The sequence below is a fragment of the Zophobas morio genome, unplaced genomic scaffold, assembly GCF_036711695.1.
Source record: "Zophobas morio isolate AGI-343-1 ecotype UQ-CSIRO unplaced genomic scaffold, CSIRO_AGI_Zmor_V1 ptg000007l, whole genome shotgun sequence".
Taxonomy (NCBI): domain Eukaryota; kingdom Metazoa; phylum Arthropoda; class Insecta; order Coleoptera; family Tenebrionidae; genus Zophobas; species Zophobas morio.
Genome location: NW_026972112.1, coordinates 11,199,543 through 11,216,934, shown reverse-complemented (window position 1 = coordinate 11,216,934; position 17,392 = coordinate 11,199,543). Strand labels below are relative to the sequence as shown.

General features: G+C 38.1%; 1 protein-coding gene across 1 annotated transcript in view; it reads right to left on the bottom strand.

Annotated features, from left to right (window-relative positions):
* Sha (shavenoid) overlaps positions 1 to 17,392 on the bottom strand; it is a 50,288-nt gene that overhangs the window by 1,770 nt on the left and 31,126 nt on the right. Inside the window, exons 4-8 of the mRNA XM_064049712.1 lie at positions 4,210 to 4,320; positions 1,652 to 1,785; positions 1,434 to 1,602; positions 748 to 1,334; positions 29 to 688 (exon numbers count right to left, since the gene is read on the bottom strand). Coding sequence (XP_063905782.1) covers positions 29 to 688; positions 748 to 1,334; positions 1,434 to 1,602; positions 1,652 to 1,785; positions 4,210 to 4,320 — 1,661 coding nt within the window. The remainder of the gene's footprint in view (positions 1 to 28; positions 689 to 747; positions 1,335 to 1,433; positions 1,603 to 1,651; positions 1,786 to 4,209; positions 4,321 to 17,392) is intronic.

The window sequence follows — 17,392 nt, the reverse complement described above, 5'->3', positions numbered from 1 at the left end:
ATTTTACTCGTTATCTTAGTACTAGTACCTCTTCCTGATCATGAATGATATCCGGCGGCGGAAAACTAATATCCCCTTTCGAGCTCTTCTCCGTCGGAACCGAATCGTACTGGTGCTCGTCGACTGGAACCGGTAGCGACGTGTCCGGTTTGTAAATCCTTCGACTCTTCTCGCTTAGAGGAGATCCTCCTCTTTCCGAGACCGCTCTCGGCGACAAGGCTCTCACCGCCGGAGAACCACTATCAGGAAGCGACCTTGCTGGAGACCTCAGCCTTTTGGGGGCTCTTCCGTACACCTCTTCAACCTCTTGCTTTAAAATCGGCACATCCTCCAACCACTTCCGGATACTTCGTTGCTTGCTGTCGGTGGTACTGCAGGTCTGACAGGGCCCGATGGTCGTCAGTTCGTGGAGTTTTCCGCAAAGTTGGGGCAAACTTTGCGGCTCACATCCCGGACAACCGGTGCACGTTTTCCTCCTGCTGTTCTCGCGTTTGAGGCTGATGACGCTGCTGCGTCGACTCATCGTGGGTTTGGGGTTGTCATAGACGGAATCGACGCCGTAGCTGTTTTCTTCCTCGGGGATGCCCATGAGGCTCGGCGAGAATTTCTTTGTCGCCATTTTTTGTTTGGCGATGGTGATGACTTCGCGGATTTTGGCGAGAAATTCGAGAGCGGCTGGGGGCGGCGCCTAGAAAAAAAAACACAAATGATAAATTGAAGTGGTAGGTAATAGGTGAATGTTCGTACCAATAACAGCTGTGGTTCAAAGTAGGCTGGATTGAAGTAGAGTTTCCTCCGTACGGTTCCTGTAAGAGCTTTTAGAGAGTCTATGCGTTCGTCGCGTCCTTCCAGTGTCTCTACGATTGAAACGTTCTCTTCCGGAAGCTTCTCGATCGAAGACGTGTCCTGATGGACGGCTTCCAAGTACGTACTAGGGAGATAATTCTGCACCCGCTGGTACTGCGAGTGGATCAGAGCTGTGACCTGTGCTTTGTTCTTTTTCTCGTCGCCGTGCTGCACCACGTCCGGTACCTCAGCATCAGAGCTCGTCGAATCACTGTATAGAGCATCCGGTGCTTGAAAATGCGCCATGCTTAATAAGGGGTTGTTTTTCACCACCCCTTCTTCCGCATTCGTCAGATTCTGACTCTCGGACTTCCGCGAAGACTCCTTGTTCCTTTTCCTCAAGTGTACGTAAAGAAAAACCGACGCCACGTAGATGAGCCCGAGCAACACGCTACATGTTCCAATAGCGACGTACTCGGACACGCTTAACCTGTTCGAACTTCCATTTGAGGAGTGCGCATCTGTAGAGAAAGCCACCTCGCTGACGTCTGCAAAAATTTAAATTGTACTTCCACGTAAAATCGAAAAATGGCATCGACGAGGGCTCGTCCCGCACCTGCTCTGTCGTCCCAAATGCATTTACTTACTGCTGAGGTATTTAGTTGGCGAGCCCACGACTCGGAAAGCGACGCAAGGCGAGAAAAGCGTGTACCCCGTGGGTGTGAGAGGCTCTGCCGTGGCCAGTTCCCGGCACATGAGGTAGACGAGTACGAGTCTTCCGGACATCTTGGTACGGAGGTCTGACTCGCCGACCCACTGGAAAATAGCTGGATGAGTACGGAGAAGTTGGGGGTTGCGTAGGTACCTGTAGAAAAGTGCGGCCCTCATCGCGGAAGAGCCGGAACGGGACGTCGGTGTCGATGGGATTGCGAAGGTCCACCCAGCCGGATTCGGTGAGGAATTTGGCTCCGGAAACGGCGCACACCGGCGTTTGGATACCTGGAAATGATAGTTAATCACTAGGTGTGACGGGCAAAGGCAGAGGAATTGCCTTTTTTAATCAGAAATCTCGACCAAGAGAAGAACATTATTAACAGAGCGCTGAGAAAAACAGGAGAAAATTTTGATTTATAATGAGGAACTCTCTAGACAATTAAATTTTAACATTAAACACAAAATTTGTTATGCAGTCTGGTTTGTAAGCAGAGCTAAATGGATAAGACATGTTAGTTGCAGGATATTAAGATGGTAATTTGAAAATATTATAAGAAGATGAAAGTGTTAAAAAATGTACATAAATGCGATATTGCATGAGAAGTTGATCTAGTTTCTAGTGCAAACTGGGGAGACTACTCAGCGTGTAACTCTAGAAAAAATCTATCAGTCTTTTTCTGCAAGAACTGTTAAACTCAAACTTAGAATAATAACTCGTTTAATTAAAAAGAAACTGTTAATAATCGCACAAAGTGCGAGTGTATCCAATCAATTCTTCCCAATTTCGCAAATTGCGCCGCATTTACTCGAACCAACTAATTGCCCTCACGTCTAACAGTTTGCTCGCTAATTGCCCATCGACCCCACTATTGACAAAGCTCTTTCGCTCGTCCATTACGGTCACATTACCATTCCCAGAAAAATTCCCAGAAAGCAAAAATCCGGGTTAGTGGAGTCGACACTTGTTCTCTTCATTACTTCCAACCGCCCGACGACAGTTACACAGGCACAGTTCCGAGCTCGTGCGGGCTCAATTTCGTGGCGTTAATTGCGATCCATCAGAATTCGTTGTCTTGTTGACGCTACCACCGCGAACTGGAGCGGCAAGAGGCAAATTGGCGTGTCGCCTATTCATCTCAAACTTTTGGCTATTTGGGTTAGTAAAATTGGTCGAGAAAGTGCAATCGGGGAGAGTTCGATGGCGTTTTTCTTCCTTTTTTTCTAGAAAAGGCGTTTTTCTTGCGTGGAATCTGCTTGGAAATGCACACACGTGTGGAGCAATGCGAGAGTTGGTTTTTCTCGTAAAGCTGGATAATTAATTCGAGTATTTATATACGACGTGCTGCTAATTAATTTGTGAAACTAACGCGAGGACGAATATGGGAAATGGTATTTTTCATTTTTGCTTTCGTTGGAACTGATAAGCAGTCGGAATGTTCTTGATTGATGGGTCGGTTACGAGAAGAAGCGACCGAGCGAGAGGTGGAGGTTTTTGTTTAGATTTATCGTGTTTTATGTAGGGTTGAGGAAAAACGAAACATGTGGGAAGTTAAAGAAGTCTGACACACATCGGTGTCCTACTTGTTTCTCTATCAGGTGACTGGGATGTATGTAGATTAAAGAAATCTGCGAACGCATTAAGGACTACGTATGTTGAAGATGGGCTGAATAAAAATTTCATTTAAAGATGTGGTAAAATAAAAATGGAAATTTGTTTTATAATAATTGCTTCATAAATAATATAAAAATAATTAAAAGTGAATTTGTTCAAGCTCTACATATCAACTCACTATAGTATGCTCAAATTATTTTATCTTTATCTTAAGAAAAACTACATACCCTTTTGACTAGTTTCATAGTTTCTTGAAGACAGTTATCTATTGCGTATCTATTACTTAACAAAATGTTAGTTAATGCACTGTAGTCGGCAGTTTGTAAATCCGAGTGACGTAAGGGCTTTCCCTCGGAAAACCTCTGTTGCTACTGGACAATACTGTTATTTAATCAGTAATATTATACGCAGTACTATTAATCAAACCATCTTTCTTTATTAAGCCATATTAAACGCCTGTCTGGAATCCTAACTGTACCGTCCAAAATCCTCGATGACTCACTCATGAATTTTCAAAAAGCCATTAACTAACCACTTTACACAAATCTCCGATTCAATCTCTTTAGGGTCACACGCATTGACACCAAGCTACAAATTAAGTTTTTACGTTTGCGCCTATTTGCATTTTTTACAACACAATCTACTACATTCCCATACCTTCCTAATTAATTCGATTAGAGTGAACGTAACTTGAATCGCATCTCCAATCCAACTTATAATTAGTCAAAAAACAAGCAAAAAAAACACTCGTTTCGTGATACACTCTTCTTTTGAACGTATTTCCCTAGAGACCCACTAAACTGGCCATAAACTACCATTCCAAACAAATACCAGTTTCGCGGTAAATTAACCTTCGAAATCCGGTTGACAGCCGGATTTGCTCATCGTCGAGAACCATCCAAGGCCCGGAAGGCGAAAATATTACGAGGGAAATGGATACCCGGAAGAGTGCTTCTTGCGGATGGTTGTAGGCACGTGCGCGATCATTACCATCATTACCACGATGATCGGCCGGATGTTACGGTTAGTGGGAATTATGAATTGTAAAATTTATTCTCGCTGCTGTTATTTGATGGTTAATTGCTGGGGGTACTCACCTGAGAAGCTGATCTCCTTGCTGGGGTGGATGATTTGGCCTTTGAGGGGGAGGAACACGAAAGGGATGGCCTGGGAGGTGGAGCCGCCAACGAACGGAGCCAGGAGGCACTCTGAAAAAGACAAAGTATGTAACGAATAGGAATCTTTGGTTTCAGTGTGCAGATGTCGTTCCATTAACATAACTGTTAATACCAAATAATGAACCAAAAATCTTTTGTAACTAGCGATAACTGTGATCGCAACATTTGTTATAATGTAAGGAATTAATTGTAATTTACTCTTTAATATAAGTAGCGTAGCTGACTACACGCATTCACGCGCGAAATCTTAGCATTAAAATTTTTGTTTTTGTACAGATTCCTTTCAATAATTTGTCTAACACCCGCATTTCCACTTCCGCGCCTTGAACCACTTCTCCCAATCCCAGTTTCCCGTCTCGCTTGCACATACATTAGAAACTCGGTACCATTTATGGGTCATAGGTCAGCATGTCGGTTGACCGTTACCAGATCTACTCCTCCTCTGCCTCTCACCTCCTACACTCGGCCAAATCTTTAATTATCCCAACCATCATTGCCTGCGTTGATTTGGTTTACCGGTACCGGTAGTACCATCGCAAGCCTCCACAGATTGTCCCTGCGCCAAGGCCAAGCGGATGATTTTCAACTACTGCTATTAAATATAAAGTTGCTGTAACGCAATCTGTCCCATCAACCATATGGTGTAAAGTCCCAGCATGCCATCAATTGAACCCATAATACCATCGCGGTTTATTATGTTCGAATTTGTTTTTCACGGCAACGACGGCAGATGCTACGGCCGTTATAGCAGCATTTGGTTCGATGAACTGGCTTTGTCGCTTGGATGTACTTCTGCGGATGACGTTTTCGCGAAATCGGTTGCGGTTTGATTTTTGACGTCGGGCGCTTATTTGTAAATGTTGACACTGTGTCTGTTTTCGGAATGAGGAGAAGAAGAAGGAGTAGAATTTTGGCGATATAGCACCTCAGAAAAAAATTTGCAAAAGATGAATATTAAATGCTGAGTGTTGATAAATTGGCTTTAAAGCAAGGTAGTGCGTAAGTGATTATTATGAATAGTGAAAGAGGGGTCAATTTGTCTTAACTTAGATTTTCCCTCGTTCTAGAAACTCCATCGCTTTTTATCTTCATAGAAAAATTAATGCTAATTGAAAACATCAATCTCTGCCTTACAGCCGACAAAAACTTTTTCTTCTCACCAACTTTCCTCCTATGAAAGAAAACCACAAAAACCAGCTAACCTCAGCTCCGGTCATTTTTTCGTTCCGGAATTCTGAGTGGATCACCGTTGTCCGGTTAATTCAAAATTTAATTAGCTCAAGATTGATTATGAAAACGTACCCATCGTCGAGATTTACAATGATTAAACAAGATTTTATTCTAGATTAGTACAAGATTAGACAAAACCTACAAAGAACTAAACAGCCTCTTTTCATTAGGAAGCCGTTCCGTTGAGAGAGTGCCAAGGCAATAAATCATCGTTCTCTATTCAAATCTCGCCGTATCGCCACAAACACCATAAATCATGGCATTGTTTAAAGATCGAGCGAAATCATTAACAGCTAGGCCCCACACCTTGTCAAAAAAAAGAAAAGGCTACGAATTTCCTAATTTATTAGCGGTATTAAGACTTTAATTGAACGAGATCCACACGAACAGATGGTCGAAGTTAAATTCGTAATAAAATTTTACGAAGAAAGTTGTTTAATATTCATATGCGTTTACCTCTTACTCGGTGTGACGCTAGTTTGAACTGTTTTTTGTTGGACGCTAATTTTAAGAGTCCTTTGAAAACCACCTCATAACGTTGCGTGTAATCTCCTTCTGTCCCCGTACGCTGAGCAAATATGGAAAACGAATCGAAGCGAATTGAATTGAGTAGATCCCGTACTGAGCGAGACGTTGTATGCACAAAGCTACATATAAATCAAAGTAAAATACAAATAGTATTTGCATGGCTTCGTGTAAAATTAGCATGTTTATTTACTACTTTTTGAAGTTCTAAGCATTCAAATAGAGTTTATGACGTCACGCGGTCCGGTAATTACCAGACAAGCGCATACATTAAGATAATAATCCATAAAAAACGGTTCGCCAAATTTTAATGTCCCACTTTACGCTATTAATCCCATATCATTAATAATGTATGAATGAAAATTAATTAAACCGAGACTTTACTTCTTGCGGATGTTAATCGATTTACTCGAGGCTAGAGTTTTTCGCGTCGCTAATCGACGCAAATAGAAATGAAGATTTATGTAGTTGGTGTCAGTGGGTGAGGATTTTTTTTTTTGATTGATTACATGTAAAACGTGCTTTATTTCTCGGAATGGCACCAAGTTGACGAGTTCACGATGCGGCCAGCAAAAGCGCCCGATTCGGTGCCGATCGAAGGTGTGGATTGCGGCAGGTGTTGAACTTGACTTTCGCAAAGATTGGACTAGACGGAAATATTTCCAGGGTCGCCCAGGGCTCGAACGTAGCAGATGGACCTGGACGGGGTTTTCAAGTTTATTAATTTGTATGCTAAACGAAGTGAAGTGTGGAAGTGAAAGTTGATGATTGTTGTGGCTGTGGTTAATTAAGTTATTAAATTTAAGATGAATTTTAATAGGAGCGATGTTTTGTATTGAGATGTGGAGCATTTTTTCTTTTCAATAAACGAACTGTCAGTCTGTAATTCAAAGAGAAATTTTACGAAACACGCTACAGTTTGCTAAAAAATAGCCGAAGTATGTTTGAAAACCCCGCTTTCCTAGCGCCCGTATTTTTCAAGTGAAAACTGTTTGAAGTGGCGGGAGATTTGCTCGCGGCGTTATGGTGAAACTAAAATTATTATTATACATCTATTTTTTCTGCTCTCTCCGAATACGTAATAATACAGTTGATTCAGAATTTTGAACAACCACTAAATAGCAACTTTATATCTTGTTGAGGAAATTATAAAATGTCAGAAGTGCAGTAGAACTCGCTGCAAAAATTAAAAAGTGAAAAGTGTTTAAGAAGAAAGTTATCTAAAGATCGGGGCACATTTGATAGCCAAGACCTTTAGTGATTGGAAAATCACAAAATCACAAATCGTAAAACGGTTACCAAACTTTGTCTGCTCATCCCCAACACCAATTTGATGTCATCACCTGCAGATGGTTAGAGTAGGGCGAAGCAATAACATGACACCCATTTTTACAATAAATAGCACTTTTTCAGTGAGTTTTTTTATAATGTCAATTCGATTTTAGCGACAACATCACCATTGTAACCGAGTTTTAGTGTGCTTTGGAAATTTTTACTTTCTCCAGGTTTTTCCGATTTTGCGCCACCTCTCCCACGAACCGCGGCATTCCGAATCCATAACCCGACGACACACCGTCCGATCCTGTTATGTGAAACAATCCCAGCGCGGATGATAGCTGAGTGGCCCCGGAAAAATTAGTTTCAATTATGTACGCTCACGATCGGCATTATATTCAAATATCGCTGCTGAGAATGTGCATTTTAGTACAGAACGTACAGTACATCCAACTGTTAGCTGCAAAATTACACACCTCATACCACGTTTGATTATTCGTCCGATCGATGCGACGCCTAGCGCCGCACATAAATCCCATTTTATGGTCGTGACGAGTGTTCGCGTGCTGAAAGGGCGCTACGGCTATCGGCCGCCCTTGGTCGGGGCCTCACGCGTCGCAGTCGCTTATGCCGACTATATCTGTCGGAGCGATAACGGGGCTCCGCATGCGATGAAAATATCATCATTTTTATTGAGCAGGTTGTCGCAGGCGCAACGGTTGTAATGAACCGCGACTAATCACATAACAGATGGGTAACTCGCATATTTACGATTCTCAACAAATCCGATCGTTTACGTACGTTTGCAAACAGAAAACCATGTAATTGCTTCCGAATGGATGACGTGCTCGTTAGACACATGCCGCCGTTTCTCACATTCGAGCCATTTTTCCACGCTCGGGTGCTGAACGGGGAATTTTCGGTATTTTAGGTATTGGGGAGATGTGGAGCGGCAGTTTTCTCGGTGACGAGAGAACTGGTTGTTGGGATTTTTTCACAAACGTTAAAAAGTATTTAGAAACTAGTGTACATCGGTTATTAGTTCTTACTCTTAGACTAGGAAAAAATAGAAAGTTGCATTTTTATTAATGTTTATCAACACAACAAAAGAAAATTGAGAAAAAATTACAAGCGACGAGTGAGTTTTTAACAATTGCTGGAATATGTAGTCATTCTAGAAATTTAGAAATATTATAAATAGTTTGAATAATCATCTCTACTTTCTGAGTGTGAAGTAGGAAAATTTTGTAATAGGGTCAGTTTGACAAACGACTAAACGGACAGACTCTCATCTGATAAAAGACTTGTCTCATTGATTTGCAATTTACTCGTAAATAACTGCACCTGGACGACGGCGACGTTTGGAAATGTAGTCATCAATTTTTGCTGGGAACGGATGTACAGCTTTCAAATTGCTATGCCTTCTAAAATCGTAACTAAATTTTAATCGTTTTATTTTTTAAAAACTGAATTCAGTCGATTTCGGCACTCGAACTGTGCCTATTGGAATAGGGTCCATCAGGCGCTGGCTATTCTCGACGTTTTGTGACACCTAGAGTACGAAAAAAACAGATCTCTCATTCTGTCTGTCTGTCTGCCTTCTGTGTCATATTTACTTTCCTAGCGTAAGCTAAGGAAGTATAATATTAGTAGCCGACTCCATCCGACGAATGGCCATTTTTGTATTTTCTCGACGTTTCATGGCCGAAAAAAAGTCGTCTGCCGTTTGCATCTGTCTGTTTGTGTGTCTGGTGTCTCTGTCTATTTTTATCAGACACGTAATATCCGAAACTGCTGGACCAATTGTTGTAAAATTTTGTATGTACAGTAGAAAGATCATATAGATGGTTTTGCTAATCATCTCCCCAACAACAATTTGATGACGTCATTTCAAAGAATTCTATGTTTATTTGATTTAACTCTTATACGTGTGGTGTACGAATCGGCTTTTAGTTTTTTCCCTAGCCGTCCAAATTTTCACAAAAATATATGCACAGCATACCAACAGTTTACCATTAGCATCAGATATCCCGATCGTGGTGTAGTGGATAAGAGTTCGGAACGCGGACCGGAGGTACTGCGTTCGATAGCAAACTTAGCCTTTCGTTTTTTTCTTTTTTCTTTCTCTTTTTCTCTGCCGTTGTGTATTATGTATGTTTATGACGTCATCATTTTTTATTGATCAAATTAAGAACGAATCACCCCACTTTCTCAAAAAGACGAGAATACGCCTGGTTTTATTTAGTAACAATATTTAGAACATTCTGTTGGACTGTGGCTGAATCAATCATTTTAGTCCCCGAGGCTTGGTTTTGAAGGGAGAAACTCATTGAGATCAAAACAAATTTCTACATTCGTTTTCTGTTTATACATCCGAAAAAACTTGTTATTATTGCTGGGAGGGCATTTTTTCCCATTGGTTAACTGCTTTACATTATTCGTACTTGTGAAATTTGTACAATTCCTTGCAATTTACTTAGGTGTTAATATTTATACCGCCGGTTATAGAGGTTATAACAAAACAAACATCACAAAATCTAATTTTATAATTTTTCAAAGGGAAGTTCTGTCGAAACAAACTTCGACCAATTTTTTATTAGGCTGATAATTTTAGAAACTACTTGAATGAGTGTTGTCAGATTTTGTACAACATGTATGATAGTGATGGTGTAGATGGTAAATCGCTGACCAAAATTTGCCTATTCACCCCCATTAACAAGGTGATGACTGAATTCTAATTCTAATTATATGGGGGCTGAGCATAGCCAGCCGGCACTTGGGGCCCATTGTGCCGTCCCCAATTCCATGTCAGGGTGTCTTCCCGCTCCTAGACTTGTCAAGCTCCCCAACTGCTTGAATGTGCTTGAGTAATGCAGAGGGTGATTTTTGCCATACAAGGTAATGACATTCCCTCAAAATTTTTCCAAGTAAGTACGATTCAGATATTATAAAATAACATACCTACTCCTGTACTTGTAGTTTACGAATGCGCCTTGATGTTTTCCCCGAGGCATGCAAATTTTTCCCAAAAAAAATTAATGTATAGAAGTATAGAGATCATCACAAATACAAGTTTCCAAAATCAAATTTTATATTTTTAAAAAGCGGGATTTATCAAACTTCAAGGATTTGAATTTTATAAAATAACATACTCTTCTACTTGTGGTTTATGAATCCGCCTTGAGGTTTTGTCCGATACATCCAAATTTTAGCAAAAAAAAAAAAATTATATAGCAACCTTTTATACTAATGAAGTTTAAGCGGAGGTCCCACAAGGTTATTTGTCAGCTCATTGCGCATAGTGTGCGACTTCGGACTTATAATGTGAAGATTGTCGCATGGGGTTTTTGTCTCTTATACTGTTACCGCTATTTTCTCGATTTTTTTATATTGATCAAATCAAGAACTAACTGTACATCTCATTGTATTATTAATAGCATTACAAAGCACGTGTCAAAATTGACATACATGCGCTGAAATGTTGATCGAAACATTTTCAAATATGAAAATTCATTAGAAATCAGGCATAGCTTTGCCCTTTATCAATGCATTCGCATTTTTTGGAACAATTGTTAATCCATAAACCATAATGTGTTCAAATCAAAGGCAGTGGAGGAGTATGGCTAATTAAAATGTGATAAATTCATGAATCAGAAAAACAACCTCTACAAGAATTTCCAAAAAGACGTAGGGTGTCGTTTAACAAGAAAGTTGTATGTCGGAGACGAATAAAATAAATATAGGGTCTAAGAACATATTTATAAGGTGTCAAAAAATATATAGTGTGTCATTTAGTTTGTTACACTCTTACTAGTATTATCTATATTTGTTTTAATGTATAGAGGTTACCACAAATAAAAGTTCGCAAAATCAAATGTTATAATTTGTCAAGGAACCGGGATTGGACTGTACTTCGGTGGGTGGGAACTTATAAGGGAGCATGTAATAAAAAAAAGAGTGCGTCGACCCAGGGACGCACGAATGGAATTTTAACTTTGCGTTGTCAATGTATATAAATTAAACAAGTATACGTGACGAAGTCATTAATTTTCTCTTAAAAAATAATAAAAACCAAAAATATGTTGCATTTGTATTTTTTTACAAAATGATGATTAATGATGATGACTGGGTTAATTGAAGTAAATATCCATGTATTGTCAATTGTTGTTTATTATAAAATATACTTTTTTTTATTTATTTATCATATACAAATATAATAATTAATTATTATAATAATAGACAGCGAATGGCCCTCGGGTTCGAGAAGGTCAAACTCGGTACGGCTCGTACGGGATGGGAATTCATGGCAGTTAGGGGCTGCACTCCGGGCTGTTAATTCCCGTTCCCATTTACGTACCCGTTTTATTAATTACCTTTTCGTTAACTGTATTTATGGAATAACTGACGATTAAATTCAGTGTTTAATACCCGCTACTGAGTCCCAGCGATCCAGCGCTTCATGATTACATTTGTTCAGACTGGTGTTGGTGTCGGTGTCGAATTCGACATCCTATTCCGGCGCGCGTCGTATACGTGTTCTATAATACGAAAAGAAAGGAGTTAAAACTCTAATTAACAGAAATAATTTTTATCATTTCTCTCAGAAAGTGAAATTTTAATGTCTGTACTACAGGAGCGAAGGAAGTTCTGTTTAAATAACTTTAGACCAATTGCTTCATTCTTGAAAAAAGACTTTATTTGACATTAATTTGAAGAACGCTATTGTAAACTATTTTTACTTCCCGAGCGTAAACAAAGGAAGTATTGTTTGTAATGGAGTCCGTCTGCCGACTCTCTACTTTTACGTTTTCTCGATCTTTCATGACCCCTAGAATACGAAGAAATAGATCTCCCATTTCCGTCTCTCTGTCCGTCTGTCCATCTGTCCGTTTGTCTGCCGTCCCGGATTTTTATTAGACAGATAATCTCCGAAAGTACTGAACGGATTGTTGTGAAATTTTGTACTTATATTAGGAATATCATGTAGATGGTAAAACGCTAACCAAAATTTGTCTAATCATCCCCACCACTAATGCGATGACGTCACTTTAAAATTGTTCATAGTAAATGGGTCTTAAATTGTATAAAATAACATAGTCAGTAGTTTTTGGAAAAAAAATCAAAATTATAAAACAACATTTTGCAATTTAATTTTAATCTGCTAACCCGAATGTTTTGAAATGTTGCAGATGTTTTAAGGCTATAAAGAGCATCATAAATCTTTAGTCAAAATATATTTGGTTATCCCCTCCAAAAACTTGATGACGTCAGCTCAAAAGCTTGCTGAATAAATCCTATCTAAAATGTACAAAATATGATGCGTCTGGACTTGTGATATATCACTCCATTCATATTTTTTGGATTTGCATATACAGGGTGACTCAAAAAAATTAATGAATGCGCAAAATTTATTTTACTGATTTCCTCAGGAACTACAAAACCGAATGCTTTGAAATCTTGAAGATGTTTTAAAATTATCATAAGCATGGTAAATTTTTGATCAAAATGTATTTAGTCGTCCCTCCTAAAAAATTTATGACGTCACCACAAAATTTTGCTGAATAAATCCTATCTAAAATGTACAAAATATGGTGAGTCTCTTCTTGTGGTTTATCATTCCCTTCAAATTTTTTCGATTTGCATATACAGGGTGACTGAAAAAAATTAATGAATGCGTCAATTTATTTTATTGATTTAATCAGGAATTACAGAACCGAATGCTGTGAAATCTTGGAGATATTTTAAAGTTATCATAAGCATGGTAAATTTTTTATCAAAATTTATTTGTTCATCCCCCCCTAAAAAAATTGATGACGTCACCCTAAAATTTGGTAAATAAATCCTATCTAAAATGTGAAAAATATGATGAGTCTGTACTTGTGATTTATCATTCCATTTCTATTTTTTCGATTTGCATATACAGGGTGACTGAAAAAAATTAATGAATGCCTCAATTTATTTTATTGATTTAATCAGGAATTACAGAACCGAATGCTTTAAAATCTTGGAGATGTTTTAAAGTTATCATAAGCATGGTAAATTTTTTATCAAAATGTATTTGCTCTTCCCCCCTAAAAAATTGATGACGTCACTCCAAAATTTTGCTGAATAAATCCTATGTAAAATGTACAAAATATGATGAGTCTGTACTTTTGATTTATCATTCCAATCATATTTTTTGGATTTGCATATACAGGGTGACTCAAAAAAATTAATGAATGCGTGAATTTATTTTATCGATTTAATCAGGAATTACAAAACTGAATGCTTTGAAATCTTGGAGATATTTTAAAGTTATTATAAGCATGGTAAACTTTTGTTCAAAATGTATTTGTTCATCCCTCCTAAAAAAATTGATGACGTGACCCTTAAATTTTGCTGAATAAATCCTATCTAAAATGCAAAAAATATGATGAGTTTGCACTTGTGATTTATCATTCCATTCATATTTTTTAGATTTTCTTAAGAGGTGGCTCAAAAAAATTAATGAAGTCAATTTATTTTATTGATTAAATTAAAGGCAACACTTATTATTAGAATTACACCCCAACCAACCCAATTTGGTAGACACAAAATTTTTTAAAGTAAAAACTCGGTTGAAACATAAGGGTAGCACGCTTATTTACATCGACTTTAACATTACAGACGCGCATTTGTTTTGTGCGCTGACTAGGTTCCGCGAATGTGGAATAGACATGTTTATAATCAACCAATTGTGAATTCCACCGTCAAAAACTAAAATAAAACCCAATGTTTTATATAATAGGCGGAAGTCAAAGCAATAAAAATTTCTAGACGACCATCGGTTTTGTTTAGTTTTTCTGTTTGACTCTCACGTATGCTGTTACGCTTGTCATCTTAAATTAAGAATGTTTATACATAAACGATTTTCAGTTGCCTCTCATATTACACACCGGCGCCGTATACGTGAGTAAATTGTTTCGTTATTTTATTGATTATAACAAATCAATATTCAAAACGACCCAATTCATTTTCCCGAAAATTTGGGAATACAATAATTTTATTCTTAGTATTACACTACATCTATCCCAACTGATATACGTGTCCTTGCAAAAAATGTTGATGACGTCATCGCATTTTTTTTTAAATTCCCACTACAAAAATGTAATGAGAAAAAAAATACACAATAGGCATGCAGTCGTCAAGTTTCCGACAGCGGGGGAAGTACTGTCTAAACTCTTTAGACCAACTTTTTTAATTATCTTGATGTCGGTTCTGCAAAAAGTTAGAAAATTTGTAGTTCCATTTACAAAACAAAAGTCATTTGTGGCACAGCTGTAAGATTTAACAAGCAATAGTAGTTTTAAAGTACTTAAATTGGGTGAATAAATTGATATAAAACGCTTTGTATATATAATTAATTAAACCTATAGACAATTATACAGCGTGTTTCACTTGAAGTTATGATCAAATTCCTTCAATGCTACACCCTGAAAATGAAAATGTGCAGAAAAAAGTTCACGTATGCATTTCCGTAGAAACTTGAACACAGCTTTTCCAATTTCATAACTTCTCTTTTTAAAAGGAAGCAGCTTCTTTTAAAACAAAATATCACCACCAGTTTCTGACAGTGAGAAATAATCGAATCAATATTTGAATATTGTGAACTCCTAACAGCAAACGAAGTTTAAGTGACAACTTTGTACTCGATCAACAAAAGCCTGAAGTTTTAAGATTACAGTAATTGGAAATTTAAGCCTTCTTAGTGAGCTTAAAGAATCAGCTAGTTCGAACGTTTGAAAAGGACCTTAAAAGCAATCAACTAAATTAGTTAGTTAAAGTTATTTGTTGTTAAATTTTCGTTATTGTTATTACTTTCGTCCATTATATTTTTTCAGTTAGATTATCTGTTTTTCAAAAAAGATAGATATGTTCTATGTCGACGGTTTTGCCATTTATTAATTAACAGCTTTACAGCTTTACAGGACATTCAAAAAACCAAAATTTTTGAGCCGAACTACAATTTGCGTCCACGTGTCCTGAAAAAACAGATAATCTAATTTAATTTTCATATAATGTTGTTGTACACGGAACAATTTTCTTGAGTGTAAAATAAACGTTAAACAAGCACGTGTTGTGAGTTTTTCAGCATCATAAATGTCATCATCGCTCACGTAAGGAATTCGCAAAATCCGAAACTTTTCGTTGTGTCTTACTACTGTGCATATTTTAAACAAATTTTCTACGGAATAACATTTTCTAACATATTTTAGGATTTGGCAAGAACTACACAAGATTTATTTAGACTTTTATTTTAAACAATGCTACGCAAATGATGTTCTGGAAACAGTTTTTGACGCTGATATTCGTAATAATCTATACCATCTTTCATTACATCGTCGAAATTCGGTAGCTGATCTTCGTAAACACAACTTAAAAGAAGGGGAACTCTTAAATGAAAACCACTCCATAAAATTCTACCTAATCACTCACGACCACGAAGGAATTCTCCAAACGCGAAAATAATCTCCTTTTATCGCGCGTTCAACGGCTCTAATAAAATTATTAACGATCTCGTCGCAACAGGTTCTCCAAACCCAATTCAGGCATCTCTCGACAACTGTGACAGTTCCAATAAACCATAATTGCTCGCATATAAATTCCGACATTCATCCACGTTTTGTGCGCTTAACAGGAATTAGAACGCGATTCGCCGAAGATGCCGCGGATGCCAAGTCCGTCTTCGCCATTCCGGATTTGCCGCACAATAACCGACGCAAATCCGGATTCCCGAACGCCGTAAACCGACTCCAATTAACGCAGGATTTTTCGAAACTCGTCCACAGCGAGGCGTGACGCCGACTTCTTCGGCTGCAGCTGATTGTTGTCGGCTGTCAGCCTAAAGCTGCGAGTTTCTGTAAACTTCTTTAAATGCTTGAGCTCAATTATTATGATGTTGTCTGCTTCTTGCACTTGGGGATTTTTGTTGCGGTGCGTGTACGTAACGGGGAAGTGCTGGTATGTTTATAGCGTTTCCTTATTAAGCGGATTCGTTATGACAGTAGTGACGGGAATTGGCACGCGATGGGTTTGCGTTGGTTGCTAGTGGGACTCGAGGGAGAGGAGACGGTGGAGGTTATTTACGGGTTTTGGCTGCTGGTGGTTGGGGGGTTATTTGTCTAGGCCTGAAGACACCCCGGAAGAGGGAAAAGTGAAGATTAATGGCGGGCATGCTGGGTCGGGAAGATGTGTTGGGATTTACTACAGGAGCGATTTTTTAAGATTACACGTGTGAATAAAGTGGCATGTACCGGGTGTGCCAGCTTAATTGTTCTGTTCCATACAGAAGTTTCAAATTTTTAAGTTTGTTAACGTAAAAAAATAAGTATAAAAATTAACGTTGGTGTTAAAATTGTATCATCCTCTGATTTATTCGGAATTGACGTTAACTTTTTACTTCTTGAGCGTAAGAGTATGAAAAAAATAGGTCTCCGTTTCCGTCTGTCTGTCTGTCTGTCTGTCTGTCTGTCTGTCTGGCGTCTGTCCATATTTTTATTAGACAGATAATCCCAGAAACTACTGGATCAGTTATTGTCAAATTTTATATGTGTATTAGTAATATCGTGTAGATGGTAAAACGATAACCAATATCTGGAGAATCACCTCCACCAATAATAGTTAGAATAATGTCATGTCCAAAATTTGCATGAGTAAATATTATTTAAATTTTATAAAATAGGATACTTCTGCGCATGTTCTATATGAATCCATGTTGAGTTTTTAAGCTAGATATCCAGATTTTTTGAAAAAAAAAAAAAATGAAAAGTGATAAATCATATTCAAAATTTATTCGTTTATGGCCTCCCAAAAAATGACGAGATTCTTACAATATTTCCGAAAAAATGCTCTTTAAATGTTACAAAATAACCCTGCATGTGTGATTTATGAATCCGTGTTGAGTTTTTACCCTCCGCATAGGTTTTGGGATAAAATAAAAATTGTATAACAATATTTTACAATTTACTGTGAAAACTTGAAATCTTGCAAATATTTTGTCCGTAATCTTACAATTTTGTTGGTTAATTAATTGATCGATCTTCTGTTCTGCGTT